This window comes from Mercenaria mercenaria, chromosome 2, assembly GCF_021730395.1.
Source record: "Mercenaria mercenaria strain notata chromosome 2, MADL_Memer_1, whole genome shotgun sequence".
NCBI lineage: Eukaryota > Metazoa > Mollusca > Bivalvia > Venerida > Veneridae > Mercenaria > Mercenaria mercenaria.
Window position 1 is genome coordinate 84,213,742 of NC_069362.1, and position 14,488 is coordinate 84,228,229.

Consider the following 14,488-nt stretch of genomic DNA (forward strand, 5'->3'; position numbering starts at 1 on the left):
TACTAGATTATCTAGGGTAAGAACTAGGTTAGGTGAGCAACACAGGACCTTCAGGGGCTCTCTTGTTCTTTATTTCACCTTTTTGAAAATGTTGACAAATGGCAAAAAGTGCAAATGAAAGCCTTAGTTACTCCACTAAAGCAAATTTGAAATCATTATGGCTTTTTTTTCTCTGACAACAGTTTTTAGCTTTAGTGGGTCAGATGTGAAATAAAACTGAATAGGTCTTTTAAGCTAGAATTGTGTAATGTAACAAGACCACCAATTATTGTGATACTTTGAGAAGAACTTGACTCTCCTGAGGGTATATATATTCATGAAATTTCAAGAGAATTGATTGATGTGTTCTTCTTACAGTTAAACAAAGTTGACCCTTTCATAAGTTGTCTTGAAGATCGCTTTAAAAAAATCTTTCTTCCATATTAAGGGGATCTTGAAATATGATCCTGAAATGTGGAAACTCTGTAATTATAGTGCTAAATTTGTTATTGATTTGGCTTTCAAGAACGTCTCTTGTGATTTAACTTTTACTCCAGCAAGTGTTTATCTTCATGAAACTTCGGCAATCTGTTGATATTATCAGTCTAGTTGGAGTCTTGTGCATTCTGGATACAGTCAGTAAAAAAAACATTTTCTTCCCTTAAGGGAGTATTGGAATATATTTTCCTTTCTGAATGTGCTTAGAGGCTTCAGATAACTCCAAAATAAAATTGAAATTATGGCATGAATATTCTCTAAAGAGGAAATTGAGAGAAGCTTAGAAGTGTTTAGATAAACATTCGAAAGGACAAGATAGCAAATTATATTTGTTTAAAGCACAAAAAATAATGATCAGTTGATTAGATTTGTGTCACTGAATTTTGTTCCTGTTCTTAGAGATGGTACCTACCCAAGTAAATCTAAGGGGAACAACTCTGAATTGACCAATAAACTGAAGCTAACATAAAACATTGGACAAAAGTGAAAGAAAAATCAGATAGGTCCTTTTTCCAACAACTGATCAGGCAGACAGAATATGACCTACATTTTTATGCCCCCACTTTGGGGGGGGGGGGGGGGGGGGGGGGCATATAGATTTGCCCTTGTCCGTCCGTCCGTCTGTCTGTCCGTCCGTCCGTCCTTCCGAGAATGTTGTGTCGCGCCTAGCTCCAAAAGTATTTGACGTAGAGTCACAAAACTTTACAGGAATGTTGGTCAGCATGTGTAGTTGCGCACCTGGGGTTTCGCGTCCAGATTCATTCAGACATGTAGGAGTTATGGCCCCTGACTTTGTAAAAATTGGTCATTTTAGTGTTGTGTCGCACCTAGCTCCAAAAGCATATGACTTAGAGTCACAAAACTTTACAGGAATGTTGGTCAGCATGTGTAGTTGTGCACCTGGGGTTTCGCGTCCGGATTCATCCAGTCATGTAGGAGTTATGGCCCCTGACTTAGTAAAAAATTGGTCATTTTAATGTTGTGTCGTGCATAGCTCCAAAAGTATTTGACCTAGAGTCACCAAAGTTAACAGGAATGTTGGTCAGCATGTGCAGTTGTGCACCTGGGGTTTCGCGTCTGGATTCATTCAGTCTTGTAGGAGTTATAGCCCCTGACTTAGTTAAACTCATGGTAGCTCCAAAAGTATTTGACCTAGAGTCGCCGAAGTTTACAGGAATGTTGGTCAGCATGTGCAGTTGTGCACCTGGGGTTTCGCGTCCGGATTCATTCAGTCGTGTAGGAGTTATGGCCCCTGATTTAGTTAAAAATTGGTCATTTTAATGTTGTGTTGTGCGTAGCTCCAAAAGTATTTGACCTAGAGTCACCAAAGGTTACAGGAATGTTGGTCAGCATGTGCAGTTGTGCACCTGGGGTTTCGCGTCCGGATTCGTTCAGTATTGTAGGGAGTTGTGGCTCCTGACCTGGGAAAAAATTGTCATTTTAATGTCATGTAGTGGGGGCATCTGTGTCCCATGGACACATTTCTAGTTTGTTTAAATTTCATTGTATTCAATATACAATATGCACACTTTTCTCATGGCTTACACTGACAGTTGTTTTATACGTTGTAGTGAGGCCCTGATAGAAAGTTTAGTAATGCATGAAGATAATGTAAAATTATGCATAAATTCCTTTAAAGAAAATTTACGAAATTAAGAAACGTTATTAAGTTCTGATCTTTTAGTCAAAGTTATTTATTGTTCTTAATGGTGATACATTGGTTTACACAAAATTTATATATTAAAATGTAAAATTTCTATATCCAACAATGAGAAATAACAAACAAAAAGTTAAACTAGTATCACTTTTGTGTAACAAAGTAGCTAGATTGCATATATTTATCACTTAAATGAATCATTTTGAAAGTGTTTCTTATGCTTTAGTCATTTGGAAGAGTTTCTCTTACTGTTCAGGAGTACTTTGCTTCAAATAATGTAACACAAAAATTAATTGTAGTCGAATATAATTACAATGTTTTAAGGTAGTGGTTTTAATTACTTCATTTAAGGTGGCTCATAGGTAATGACTCTATGTAATGTATTTTAAGCAATTCAACATTCTCTGGATGGAACTATCACGATCATTGCTTTAATTGAAAAACGAATAAATGCTGAAAAAGCATATGGAGTTTACTTTATTTGATGATTTTCGATACATATACTTTAAACAAGCTGTAAGGTGTTTTATTTATTGTTTTGAACAAAGTGAGCGGGTAACTTCAGATATCAACATTTATCTATAACCTAAACTGTTTACACAACTTGAAAAAGAAAAAAGTTTGTTAGGGCCTCTCATTTACAATTATATCAGCAATTATCACCTGAATTGAGTGTATACTGTATTGAATTTATTTAGCTGTGGAAACTTTTGATATAGACTATAATTGGGGAAATCCTAAAATCATTATAAAACGGTCAGTACAAGAGTGTCCATTTTGCTTCAGATATTTTGAAAAAGTTGTTTTTAGCTCACCTGTCACAAAGTGACAAGGTGAGCTTTTGTGATCGCGCAGCGTCCGTCGTCCGTCCGTCAGTGCGTCCGTGCGTAAACTTTTGCTTGTGACCACTCTAGAGGTCACATTTTTCATGGGATCTTTATGAAAGTTGGTCAGAATGTTCATCTTGATGATATCTAGGTCAAGTTCGAAACTGGGTCACGTGCCGTCAAAAACTAGGTCAGTAGGTCTAAAAATAGAAAAACCTTGTGACCTCTCTAGAGGCCATATATTTCACAAGATCTTCATGAAAATTGGTCAGAATGTTCACCTTGATGATATCTAAGTCAAGTTCGAAACTGGGTCAAGTGGGGTCAAAAACTAGGTCAGTAGGTCTAAAAATAGAAAAACCTTGTGACCTCTCTAGAGGCCATATATTTAACAAGATCTTCATGAAAATTGGTCAGAACGTTTATCTTGATGATATCTAGGTCAAGTTCGAAACTGGGTCACGTGCCGTCAAAAACTAGGTCAGTAGGTCAAATAATAGAAAAACCTTGTGACCTCTCTAAAGGCCATATTTTTCATGGGATCTGTATGAAAGTTGGTCTGAGTGTTCATCTTGATGATATCTAGGTCAAGTTCGAAACAGGGTCACGTGGGGTCAAAAACTAGGTCAGTAGGTCTAAAAATAGAAAAACCTTGTGACCTCTCTAGAGGCCATATATTTCTTGAGATCTTCATGAAAATTGGTCAGAATGTTCATCTTGATGATATCTAGATCAACTTCGAAAGTGGGTCACGTGCCATCAAAAACTAGGTCAGTAGGTCAAATAATAGAAAAACCTTGTGACCTCTCTAGAGGCCATATTTTTCATGGGATCTGTATGAAAGTTGGTCTGAATGTTCATCTTGATGATATCTAGGTCAAATTCGAAAGTGGGTCACGTGCCTTCAAAAACTAGGTCAGTAGGTCAAATAATAGAAAAACCTTGTGACCTCTCTAAAGGCCATATTTTTCATGGGATCTTTAAGAAAATTGGTCTAAATGTTCATCTTGATGATATCTAGGTCACATTCGAAACTGGGTCAACTGCGGTCAAAAACTAGGTCAGTAGGTCTAAAAATAGAAAAACCTTGTGACCTCTCTAGAGGCCATACTTGTGAATGGATCTTCATGTAAATTTGTCAGAATGTTCACCTTGATGATATCTAGGTCAAGTTCGAAACTGGGTCACGTGCCTTAAAAAACTAGGTCAGTAGGTCAAATAATAAAAAAAACCTTGTGACCTCTCTAAAAGCCATACTTTTCCTGGGATCTGTATGAAAGTTGGTCTGAATGTTCATCTTGATGATATCTAGGTCAAGTTTGAAACTGGGTCAACTGCGGTAAAAAACTAGGTCAGTAGGTCTAAAATTATTAAAATCTTTTGACCTCTCTAGAGGCCATATTTTTCAATGGATCTTCATGAAAATTGATCTGAATGTTCATCTTGATGATATCTAGGTCAGTTTTGTAACCGGGTCACGTGCGGTCAAAACTAGGCCAGTAGGTATAAAAATAGAAAAACCTTGTGACCTCTCTAGAGGCCATATTTTTCATGAGATCTTCATGAAAATTAGTGAGAATGTTCACCTTGATGATATCTAGTTAAAGTTCAAAACAGGGTCACGTACCTTCGCAAACTAGGTCAATAGGTCAAATAATAGAAAAACCTTGTTACCTCTCTAGAGACCATATTTTTCAATGGATCTTCATGAAAATTGGTCAGAATTTTTATCTTGATAATACCTAGGTCAAGTTCAAAACTAGGTCACTATGTCAAATAAGAGAAAAAACGACGTCATACTCAAAACTGGGTCATGTGGGAAGAGGTGAGCGATTCAGGACCATGATGGTCCTCTTGTTTAAATATCAAATAATTCTATTTTTACATGGAGAAGAGGAAAACCATAAATATATTTAGAAAATTGGTGCACTTAGCTATCATTTCACTCTGAAAAAATATGTAAAGATGAATTTGAATTTTTAGCTCGACTATACGAAGTATAAGGAGAGCTATCCTACTCGCCCCGGCGTCGGCGTCTTTCCGCGTCCCCACCTTGGTTAAAGTTTTGGTGCACTTTCTCTTTTTTCAACTTGTCTCTGTTATTACTTGATGGATTTGATTCTAACTTGAAATACTTATTCCTCATCATCATCCACATCATCTGACATAAGGGCCATAACTCTGGCACCAATATTTCATGAATTATCCCCCCTTTTCACTTAGATTTTCAGGTTAAAGTTTTGATGCACTTTCACTCTATCTCTGTTATTACTGAATGGATTTGATTCAAACTCAAAATAGTTGTTCAACATCATCACCCACATCATATGACACAAGGTGCATAACTCTGGCACCATTTTTTCATGAATTATTCCCCCTTTTTACTTAGAATTTCAGGTTAAAGTTTTGGTGCACTTTCACTCTACCTCTGTTATTACTGAATGGATTTGATTCAAACTTAAAATAGTTGTTCAACATCATCACCCACATCATATGACACAAGATGCATAACTCTGGGACCAATTTTTCATGAATTATTTCCCCTTTTTACTTAGAATTTTAGGTTAAAGTTTTAATGCACTTTCACTCTGTCTCTGTTATTACTGAATGGATTTGATTCAAACTTAAAATAGTTGTTCAACATCATCACCCACACCATATGACGCAAGGTGCATAACTCTGGCACGAATTTTTCATTAATTATTCCCCCTTTTTACTTAGAATTTTAGGTTAAAGTTTTGATGCACTTTCACTCTGTTATTACTGAATGGATTTGATTCAAACTTAAAATAGTTATTCAACATCATCACCCACACCATATGACGCAAGGTGCATAACTCTGGCACGAATTTTTCATTAATTATTCCCCCTTTTTACTTAGAATTTTAGGTTAAAGTTTTGATGCACTTTCACTCTGTTATTACTGAATGGATTTGATTCAAACTTAAAATAGTTATTCAACATCATCACCCACACTATATGACACAAGCTGCATCAAAATTTAATGAATTATGTCTCTTTTTGCTTAGGATATACTTATATAGTGTTTTGATACATTTTATCTTTACCTCTTTTATTACTTTAAGTTGATATTTTTGACACAGACTCAGGCTATTGTGTAATATCTTCATCCACAATTGGAGTCATTAAACACTCCAGTGACAGCTCTAGTTTCCTCAGATGTGCCCAGTTTCACTATCCAGCATCGAAATAGTCGAGCGCGCTGTCTCCTGTGACAGCTCTTGTTTAGGTACCATCTCTACTGTTCTTCTTTTTTTTTCTTTTTTTGTTATTTTTGAAGGATCACAAGTATGATATCCCTCAAGTGTAAAAGTAAGGTTCATTTGTTTTTCTCCAGCAGACTACAAGTAGAGATCCTCTACTGATTATGGTTTAAACTACTGATTATGGTTTATGGTTTAATAGCCTGCTTACTTAAACAAAAAGCAAAACTTTTCTCTGGTATTTGCCTTCCCTTCCTATACACACTTCAATAGCAACAGCTTTAATGACTTAGTATTTTCACAATCACTTGTTAGCAGTAGTTGATGGTCTACAGTTCAATTACCTGATAAAAGTATTTGTTGTTATCATTTGATCTTATGGAGTAGACCATAGTTTATTCTCACCCATAACTAAATTGAATGACAGAATCTTGCAATTATATTTTAAGAGGATATAACTCTTGAAAATGTGTATATCCAAACAATATTGACTAAGACCTTAGGCATCCATTATCTTTTATCCGCATTTAACATTTTTGCAGTGTCTATAGCATAAATCTATACATTTGATCAAATGTTACAGTCATCCCCCCCCCCCCCCCCCCCCCCCCCCCCCCCCCCACCATTTTTTAGCTCATCTGATTTTTTGAAAAAAAAATGATGAGTTATTGTCATCACTTGAGCGGTTGTCGGCGTCGGCGTCTGCGTCGGCGTTGCCTGGTTAAGTTTTATGTTTAGGTCAGCTTTTCTCCTAAACTATCAAAGCTATTGCTTTGAAACTTGGAATACTTGTTCACCATCATAAGCTGACCCTGTATAGCAAGAAACATAACTCCATCTTGATTTTTGCAAGATTTATGGCCCCTTTTGTACTTAGAAAATATCAGATTTCTTGGTTAAGTTTTATGTTTAGGTCAACTTTTCTCCTAAACTATCAAAGCTATTGCTTTGAAACTTGGAATACTTGTTCACCATCATAAGCAGACCCTGTACATCAAGAAACATAACTCCATCTTGCTTTTTGCAAGAATTATTGCCCCTTTTGGACTTAGAAAATCAGTTTTCTTGGTTAAGTTTTATGTTTAGGTCAGCTTTTCTCCTAAACTGTCAAAGCTATTGCTTTAAAACTTGCAACACTTGTTCACCATCATAAGTTGACCCTGTACAGCAAGAGACATAACTCCATCCTGCTTTTTGCAAGATTTATGGCCCTTTTTGGACTTAGAAAATATCAGATTTCTTGGTTAAGTTTTATGTTTAGGTCAACTTTTTCTCTTAAACTATCAAAGCTATTGCTTTGAAACTTGCAACACTTGTTCACCATCATAAGCTGACCCTGTACAGCAAGCAACATAACTCCATCCTGCTTTTTGCAATAATTATTGCCCCTTTTGGACTTAGAAAATCATTTTCTTGGTTGAGTATTATGTTTAAGTCAACTTTTCTCATAAACTATCAAAGCTATTGCTTTAAAACTTGCAACAGTTTTTCACCATCATAAGTGGACACTGAACATCAAGAAACATAACTCTGTCCTGCTTTTTGCAAGAATGATGGCCCTTTTTAGACTTAGAAAATCATGGGTAGGACAATATTTCTATTACACAAAAAAAAATCAGATGAGCGTCAGCACCCGCAAGGCGGTGCTCTTGTTTTTTATTCATTTTTAATTTTCCATCCATATTTCAATATTTATAATCAACATCGATGATCAATGACAATAATCAATGTTTTGTACCCTCACCCAGTCACCCCCGCTGCCCCTCCTCCCCCAACCAAAAAATAGCATTCATTTTCTGTTAAATTGATTTTGACAAATGAAATTATTTGCTTCTTTTGCTTCTTAGTAACATCCAACTTTTTGCCGGATATATTTTTTTGCCATTCCTGACCACAAACCCTTACGGCAGGGGATACCAATTCATCGAATTTGCTTGTTAAAGTGCACGGTGTATAGCACCGATACACGTGAAGCTGTCTTTCCTGGGAAGAATCAGTACAGGCCTCATAGTTAGGTGGGAGACACTCGAGAGCATCTCAGAAATTTCCAGTGCCTGGACTTGGATTCAAACTCCGGACCTCTGGATTGACAATCAAGTGTGTTACCACTAGACCACCGTTCCACCTGTAAACATGGACATGGACTTAAACCAGTTTGGAAAAATTACGCTATACACAACAAAACAAACAGTCCCATCCTGAGCAAGAGGATTAAGTTTGATTTAATAACCATTTAAACTTTTATTATGCCCCCGAAGGATATTAGTTTTCAACTGTCCGTTCGTTCGTTCGTCACAACGTTAACTTTTTGCATGAAGGCACTTTACTCGCGAACCACTGTACCCAGGACCTTCAAACTTCACATGCTGATAGTACTTACTGAGTACACCACTCCTACTGACTTCGGGGTCACCAGGTCAAAGTTCAAGGTCACAGGGGCCTACGTTATCTTTTTGCATGAAGGCACTTTACTCGCGAACCACTGTACCCAGGGCCTTCAAACTTCACATGCTGATAGTACTTACTGAGTACACCACCCCTACTGACTTTGGGGTCAGCAGGTCAAAGGTCACGGTCCCAGGGACCAACGTTATCTTTTTGCATGAAGGCACTTTACTAGCGAACCACCACCCAGGACCTTCAAACTTCACATGCTGATAGTACTTATTGAGTACACCACACCTACTGACTTTGGGGTCACCAGGTCAAAGGTCAAGGTGCTGCGGGGTCATTTGTCACCATTAGTGACGGCTGTTGTTACAGCTGTTTTGCTGTTAAAGCTGAAAGTAATGAAAAACATGTATGCTCCTAGATAGATACCCAGGTACACAACTCTAAAAATGATTCCTCTCTACTCGGAACATTTAAAAGAAATAAAGAAATACAGCAACATAGTACAAAAATCTGAATGGTTTGATGAATTGTCTTTACCATCTTTTCTTCAAAAGTTTCTTAAAAATGCATGTTTCAAGTCAAAAGAGTTAAGATGTCTTGTATTTAATTTCTGTTTCTGGCTTGGGGGAAATTACATGCCTGCAGTGTTGAAGAATGTGGAAAATGTTTATATTATTGTATTACCTTGTTATGGTGGCATTACTCTAAGTGGTTTGACCTTTTACTTTCAGGTTAATATTCCGACATTCTAATCAAATTACTTTTGTTATTTTGCCTGGATAGGTTTATCACGAAGTACTATGTAATTTATTTAGTTAATGATTTACATCCATTAACTCTTTCAAAGATAAAGTAGGGAAGTGTTATTTGACAGAAGTAAAGCTGAAATGATTTTAGTGACATTGACACACCGTTATCTTGCCCATTAGAACAGGGGAAACCTTGCCATTTCTGTTCGTTGACATCCACCTAGATCGCTATCTAAAGCATATATATCTAGGTTTTCATAATATGAGAAAAAATGAATATGTGTTCCATTCTTCAAGTAGTTTTTGCATCAAATATACAGATAGTTTTAATGCATAAGTTTTACGACTGTCTCCAGTCTGCTGGAAATGCAGTGAGAAAGCTTTCTGTATTTATACATAGAAAGTAGGCCCTGGAGACTTAGATGTGTTGTAGTTTCTCTTCCATACAGACAACCTTACATACAACTTCCATAAATCTTTTATATCTCTCTCCTGAAAATTCTGTGTTTATTGTCAGCAGTCAATAGCTAGCTGGCAATATTGTCTGTCACTGTTTGTTTAGATGTGTTTTATTTACATTAAACCTTGCGGAACAATTGCTGAATGTGGCCTTATTGAAAATTGTGGCCAGTAAGTTTGCCGAATTTGATGCTTTGCAGCCAACAATCAATAGCAATCAGTGATAATTGTCAATTACAATAGAAATAATTGTTGTTTATATGCTCCCTCTAAAAGAATAGAAAAACTGCTATCTCCATTTCTGTGTAATGCTCCTGAGAAATTTTGAAACTTATTTAATTATCACATAAAAGATAGGACATGCAATGAAAGATATATTTGGGAAATATTTAGAAGCTTTGACAAAGATAGATACACTGTAATGATTTCTACTTGGCATATATAGATTAATTTGAAACGCATCTTTTTATGCTTCCTGAAACGGGAAGCATGTATGTTGCCACTTCGTCCGTCCGTCCCTCCTGCATTCTTGTCCGAAGTATTTCTCAGCAACCACTGACTGGAATTCAGCAAAACTTCATTGGAAGAATCACTCAATGGAGGAGATGCTCATATTTTCATCTTGTTCCGATAGTTTGATTTTGCACTGAGTTAATGTCCATTGATCGTTCTACATTTCTGTAATATAGCACTATTACCTGTCAGGGGTATTCCTCAGCAACCACTGGTAGCAATTCAGTGAATCTTTTTTAGGAAGCTTCACTCCCAAGAGGAGATGCGCATATTGGCTTCATGTTTGGGTCGGATGATTTTTCGCTGAGTTTTTGCCCTTTGATTATTCAACAAAAGTTGACCTAGAGCCATCCTTGTCTGGAGTATTTACTGATGAATGCCACTTTTGAGCTTTTAAAAGGCAATAAGCATACTTCGGGAAGCAATCATTGGTTCTACCAATATTTTCTTGTTTTATTAAGTTTAGAAAACATTCGAGTACAGACTAAACTTTGTCAGTAAAATATCCAGTTTTGAAATATATTAAAATCTGTTATGAAGTATACAAAGTCTAGTTTTTGGTATTTCTGGGAGTATATCTTAAACGATATATTACTAAGTCTTGTCATTATTCTGTTTACCTTGCTTAGCTGTTAGACAGTAGATTGCAATGTTCAAACATTTATTGTCTGAAAGGTCTCCGTCATCTTGGAATAGACAGTTTGTATTATATATTTACTTTTCTGGTACAAAAGTACAGGTAGACCAAGGGCCAATTTTCCAATCAAGGCAGCTAGACATGCCAAATAGCTATTTCCCCACTTGTTTTGTAAAGATTGAGACGAAATAGAATCTGTCTGACTTAGGAAAATCAAAACAACCTGTTTTTCTTCCAGTATTTTTGGTGAAATACCAAATGTTTTGTAGACTGTTGCTATGATGAAACATGATGTATTTACTAATATTGATGTTAATTGTTTGTTTCAGAGAAGAGAGTGAGAGCGTACTTCAGCTGAAGGGTCTCACCCCAAATGGTCTGTTGCCCCTAGGAGCTCTATCGGGAGGCAAAGATACACTCAGTAGTGGTATGTATTATAAATAAACTCTGATTAGCACAAATATTAACCCTTAACTCTTAGCTTGCTGGGGGCAAGTGATTTTGCCTTTGCGACCAGTGCAGACCAAGATCAGCCTGCACATCCATGCAGTCTGATCATGGTCTTCACTGTTTGCTGTTCAGTCGGTATCTTTTAGGTAAGCATCCCTTTAAACAGTTAATGGTACTGTCCAAATTGAAAGATGGACTAGTCCATTATAGAAAAGTAGCAGGGTAAGGGTTAAATGATGATGTAGTATTTCAAGCAAAACTAAGTCTAGGAGTCCTGTATAGCTTACTAGTAGTAGTACAGGACTCCTATGGCCGAATGGTTGCAGAGCTGGCTTACAGAAGGTTGGTGCCTCAAATAATATTTAGTTGTGCAACTGGTTTCTTTACCAAAAGCTAGAAAGTTGCTCTATAACCTGTAATTGTCTTTGTGTGATGTTAAACCAGTCTAAAACAAATTTGATTTTTGCACTGGCTTCACATGCAAAAGTTTGTTGGTTCAAACCACAACTGTGGCTGGACTCTATATAAAAAGTGCTATTATCTCAGATGTCACATTTAATTGAGGTCCTTATGATATGTTGAGATTGTATTTTGGGTCACTTGGTGAAGGTCGTCGTCAACTAGAAATAGAGAAATGGTTTCCACTCGGAAAGACAAATCAGAAATTACATTTATAGTGCAATGGAACTGAGTATGTAGGATTGTATTTGGGGCCGCTTAGGTCAAGGTCACTAATGCTGAAACTAGAAAAACAGTTTCCATTCGTTAATTTAAGTTTGGAATGACATAATCTGAATAAAGTCTGTGTGTAGGTAGCTTATATTGCAACATGGGCAAGAATATAGTTTAAGATAGGTGGGATTTTGGTCTCTTGTGCGAGTTTTGTCCAAATGCAGTCCGGTTTACTTATTTATGCAAGCATCAACTTAAATGTAAATACTAAATTAGCCTGTCAACTTTACAAAATAATTATATATATATATATGGACATTTTGTGTGATTTTGTTTAGTCATGATAAAAGTTATTAAAGTTACCCTGTCAGTCTGGGTAAAATAAATGTAACATCAGGTCAGATTAAGGAAAGTGTTGCCATCTTTTCGGAAATTCTGTTCATTTTATGGATTTCAAACTTTATCAGTATCTGGAATTGTCATTTAGTTTAAGTTGCACATTTTGCCAATAAAAATCTTTAGATTGCAGATAGTGTATATTTGCTTTCTTTGATCAAAATAGTCGGTGAAAATCTTAAAATTATTTTGTCTTGACTTACGACATGCAATTGATGCAAAAAATAATGAATGACTGGTTTATACATGTGTTAGTGAATGATTGTTGCGATAGCCAACCAACTTGAGAAGATCAGAATACATTGATTTGTATAAGCTGCCAGTATCTTATTGGAAAAACACTACCTCAACTGTTAAGTCTGTATCTTGGCTTCTTAATGAAAATTTACATGTTTGCCGGTATCTTTTTAGCTCACCTGTCACAAAGTGACAAGGTGAGCTTTTGTGATCGCGCGGTGTCCGTCATCCATGCGTGCGTCCGTGAACTTTTGCTTGTGACCGCTCTAGAGGTCACATTTTTTGTGGGATCTTTATGAAAGTTGGTCAGAATGTTCATCTTGATGATATCTAAGTCAAGTTCGAAACTGGGTCACGTACCATCAAAAACTAGGTCAGTAGGTCTAAAAATAGAAAAACCTTGTGACCTCTCTAGAGGCCATATATTTCACAAGATCTTCATGAAAGTTGGTCAGAATGTTCACCTTGATGATATCTAGGTAAAGTTCGAAACTGGGTCACGTGCCGTCAAAAACTAGGTCAGTAGGTCTAAAAATAGAAAAACCTTGTGACCTCTCTAGAGGCCATATATTTCACAAGATCTTCATGAAAATTGGTCAGAACGTTCACCTTGATGATATCTAGGTCAAGTTCGAAACTGGGTCACGTGCCTTCAAAAACTAGGTCAGTAGGTCAAATAATAGAAAAACCTTGTGACCTCTCAAGAGGCCATATATTTCACAAGATCTTCATGAAAATTGGTCTGAATGTTCATCTTGATGATATCTAGGTCAAGTTCGAAACTGGGTCACGTGCTGTCAAAAACTAGGTCAGTAGGTCTAAAAATAGAAAAACCTTGTGACCTCTCTAGAGGCCATATATTTCATGAGATCTTCATGAAAATTGGTCAAAATGTTCACCTTGATGATATCTAGGTCAGTTTCAAAAGTGGATCACGTGGCATCAAAAACTAGGTCAGTTGGTCAAATAACAGAAAAACCTTGTGACCTCTCTAAAGGCCATATTTTTCATGGGATCTGTATGAAAGTTGCTCTGAATGTTCATCTTGATGATATCTAGGTCAGGTTCGAAACAGTGTCATGTGTGGTCAAAATCTAGGTCAGTAGGTCTAAAAATAGAAAAACCTTGTGACCTCTCTAGAGGCCATACTTGTGAATGGACATCCATAAAAATTGGTCAGAATGTTCATCTTGATGATATGTAGGTCTAGTTCGAAAGTGGGTCACGTGCCATCAAAAAGAAGGTCAGTAGGTCAAGTAATGAAAAAAAGTGACCTCTCTAGAGGCCATACCCTTGAATGGATCTTCATGAAAATTGGTCAGAATGTTCACCTTGATGATATCTAGGTCAAGTTTGAAACTGGGTCCAAGCTGTAAAAATCTAGATCAGTAGGTCAAATAATAAAAAAACCTTGTGACCTCTCTAGAGGCCATAGTTTTCATGGGATCTGTATGAAAGTTGGTCTGAATGTTCATCTTGATGATATCTAGGTCAAGTTTGAAACTGGGTCAACTGCGGTCAAAAACTAGGTCAGTAGGTCTAAAATTAGAAAAATCTTTTGACCTCTCTAGAGGCCATATTTTTCAATGGATCTTCATGAAAATTGATCTGAATGTTCACCTTTATGATAACTAGGTCAGTTTCGAAACTGGGTCACATGCGGTCAAAAATTAGGCCAGAAGGTATAAAAATAGAAAAACCTTGTGACCTCTCTATAGGCCGTATTTTTCATGAGATCTTCATGAAAATTAGTGAGAATGTTCACCTTGATGATATCTAGGTAATGTTCAAAACAG

At 36.6% G+C, this 14,488-nt stretch overlaps 1 protein-coding gene across 4 annotated transcripts in view; it reads left to right on the forward strand.

The window, feature by feature from the left end:
• Positions 1–14,488, forward strand: part of LOC123564453 (protein phosphatase 3 catalytic subunit alpha-like) — a 98,022-nt gene that overhangs the window by 60,614 nt on the left and 22,920 nt on the right. For all 4 annotated transcript variants that reach the window (XM_045358060.2, XM_045358058.2, XM_045358059.2 and 1 more), the window contains one exon: positions 11,267–11,364. In XM_045358060.2, coding sequence (XP_045213995.1) covers positions 11,267–11,364 — 98 coding nt within the window. The remainder of the gene's footprint in view (positions 1–11,266; positions 11,365–14,488) is intronic.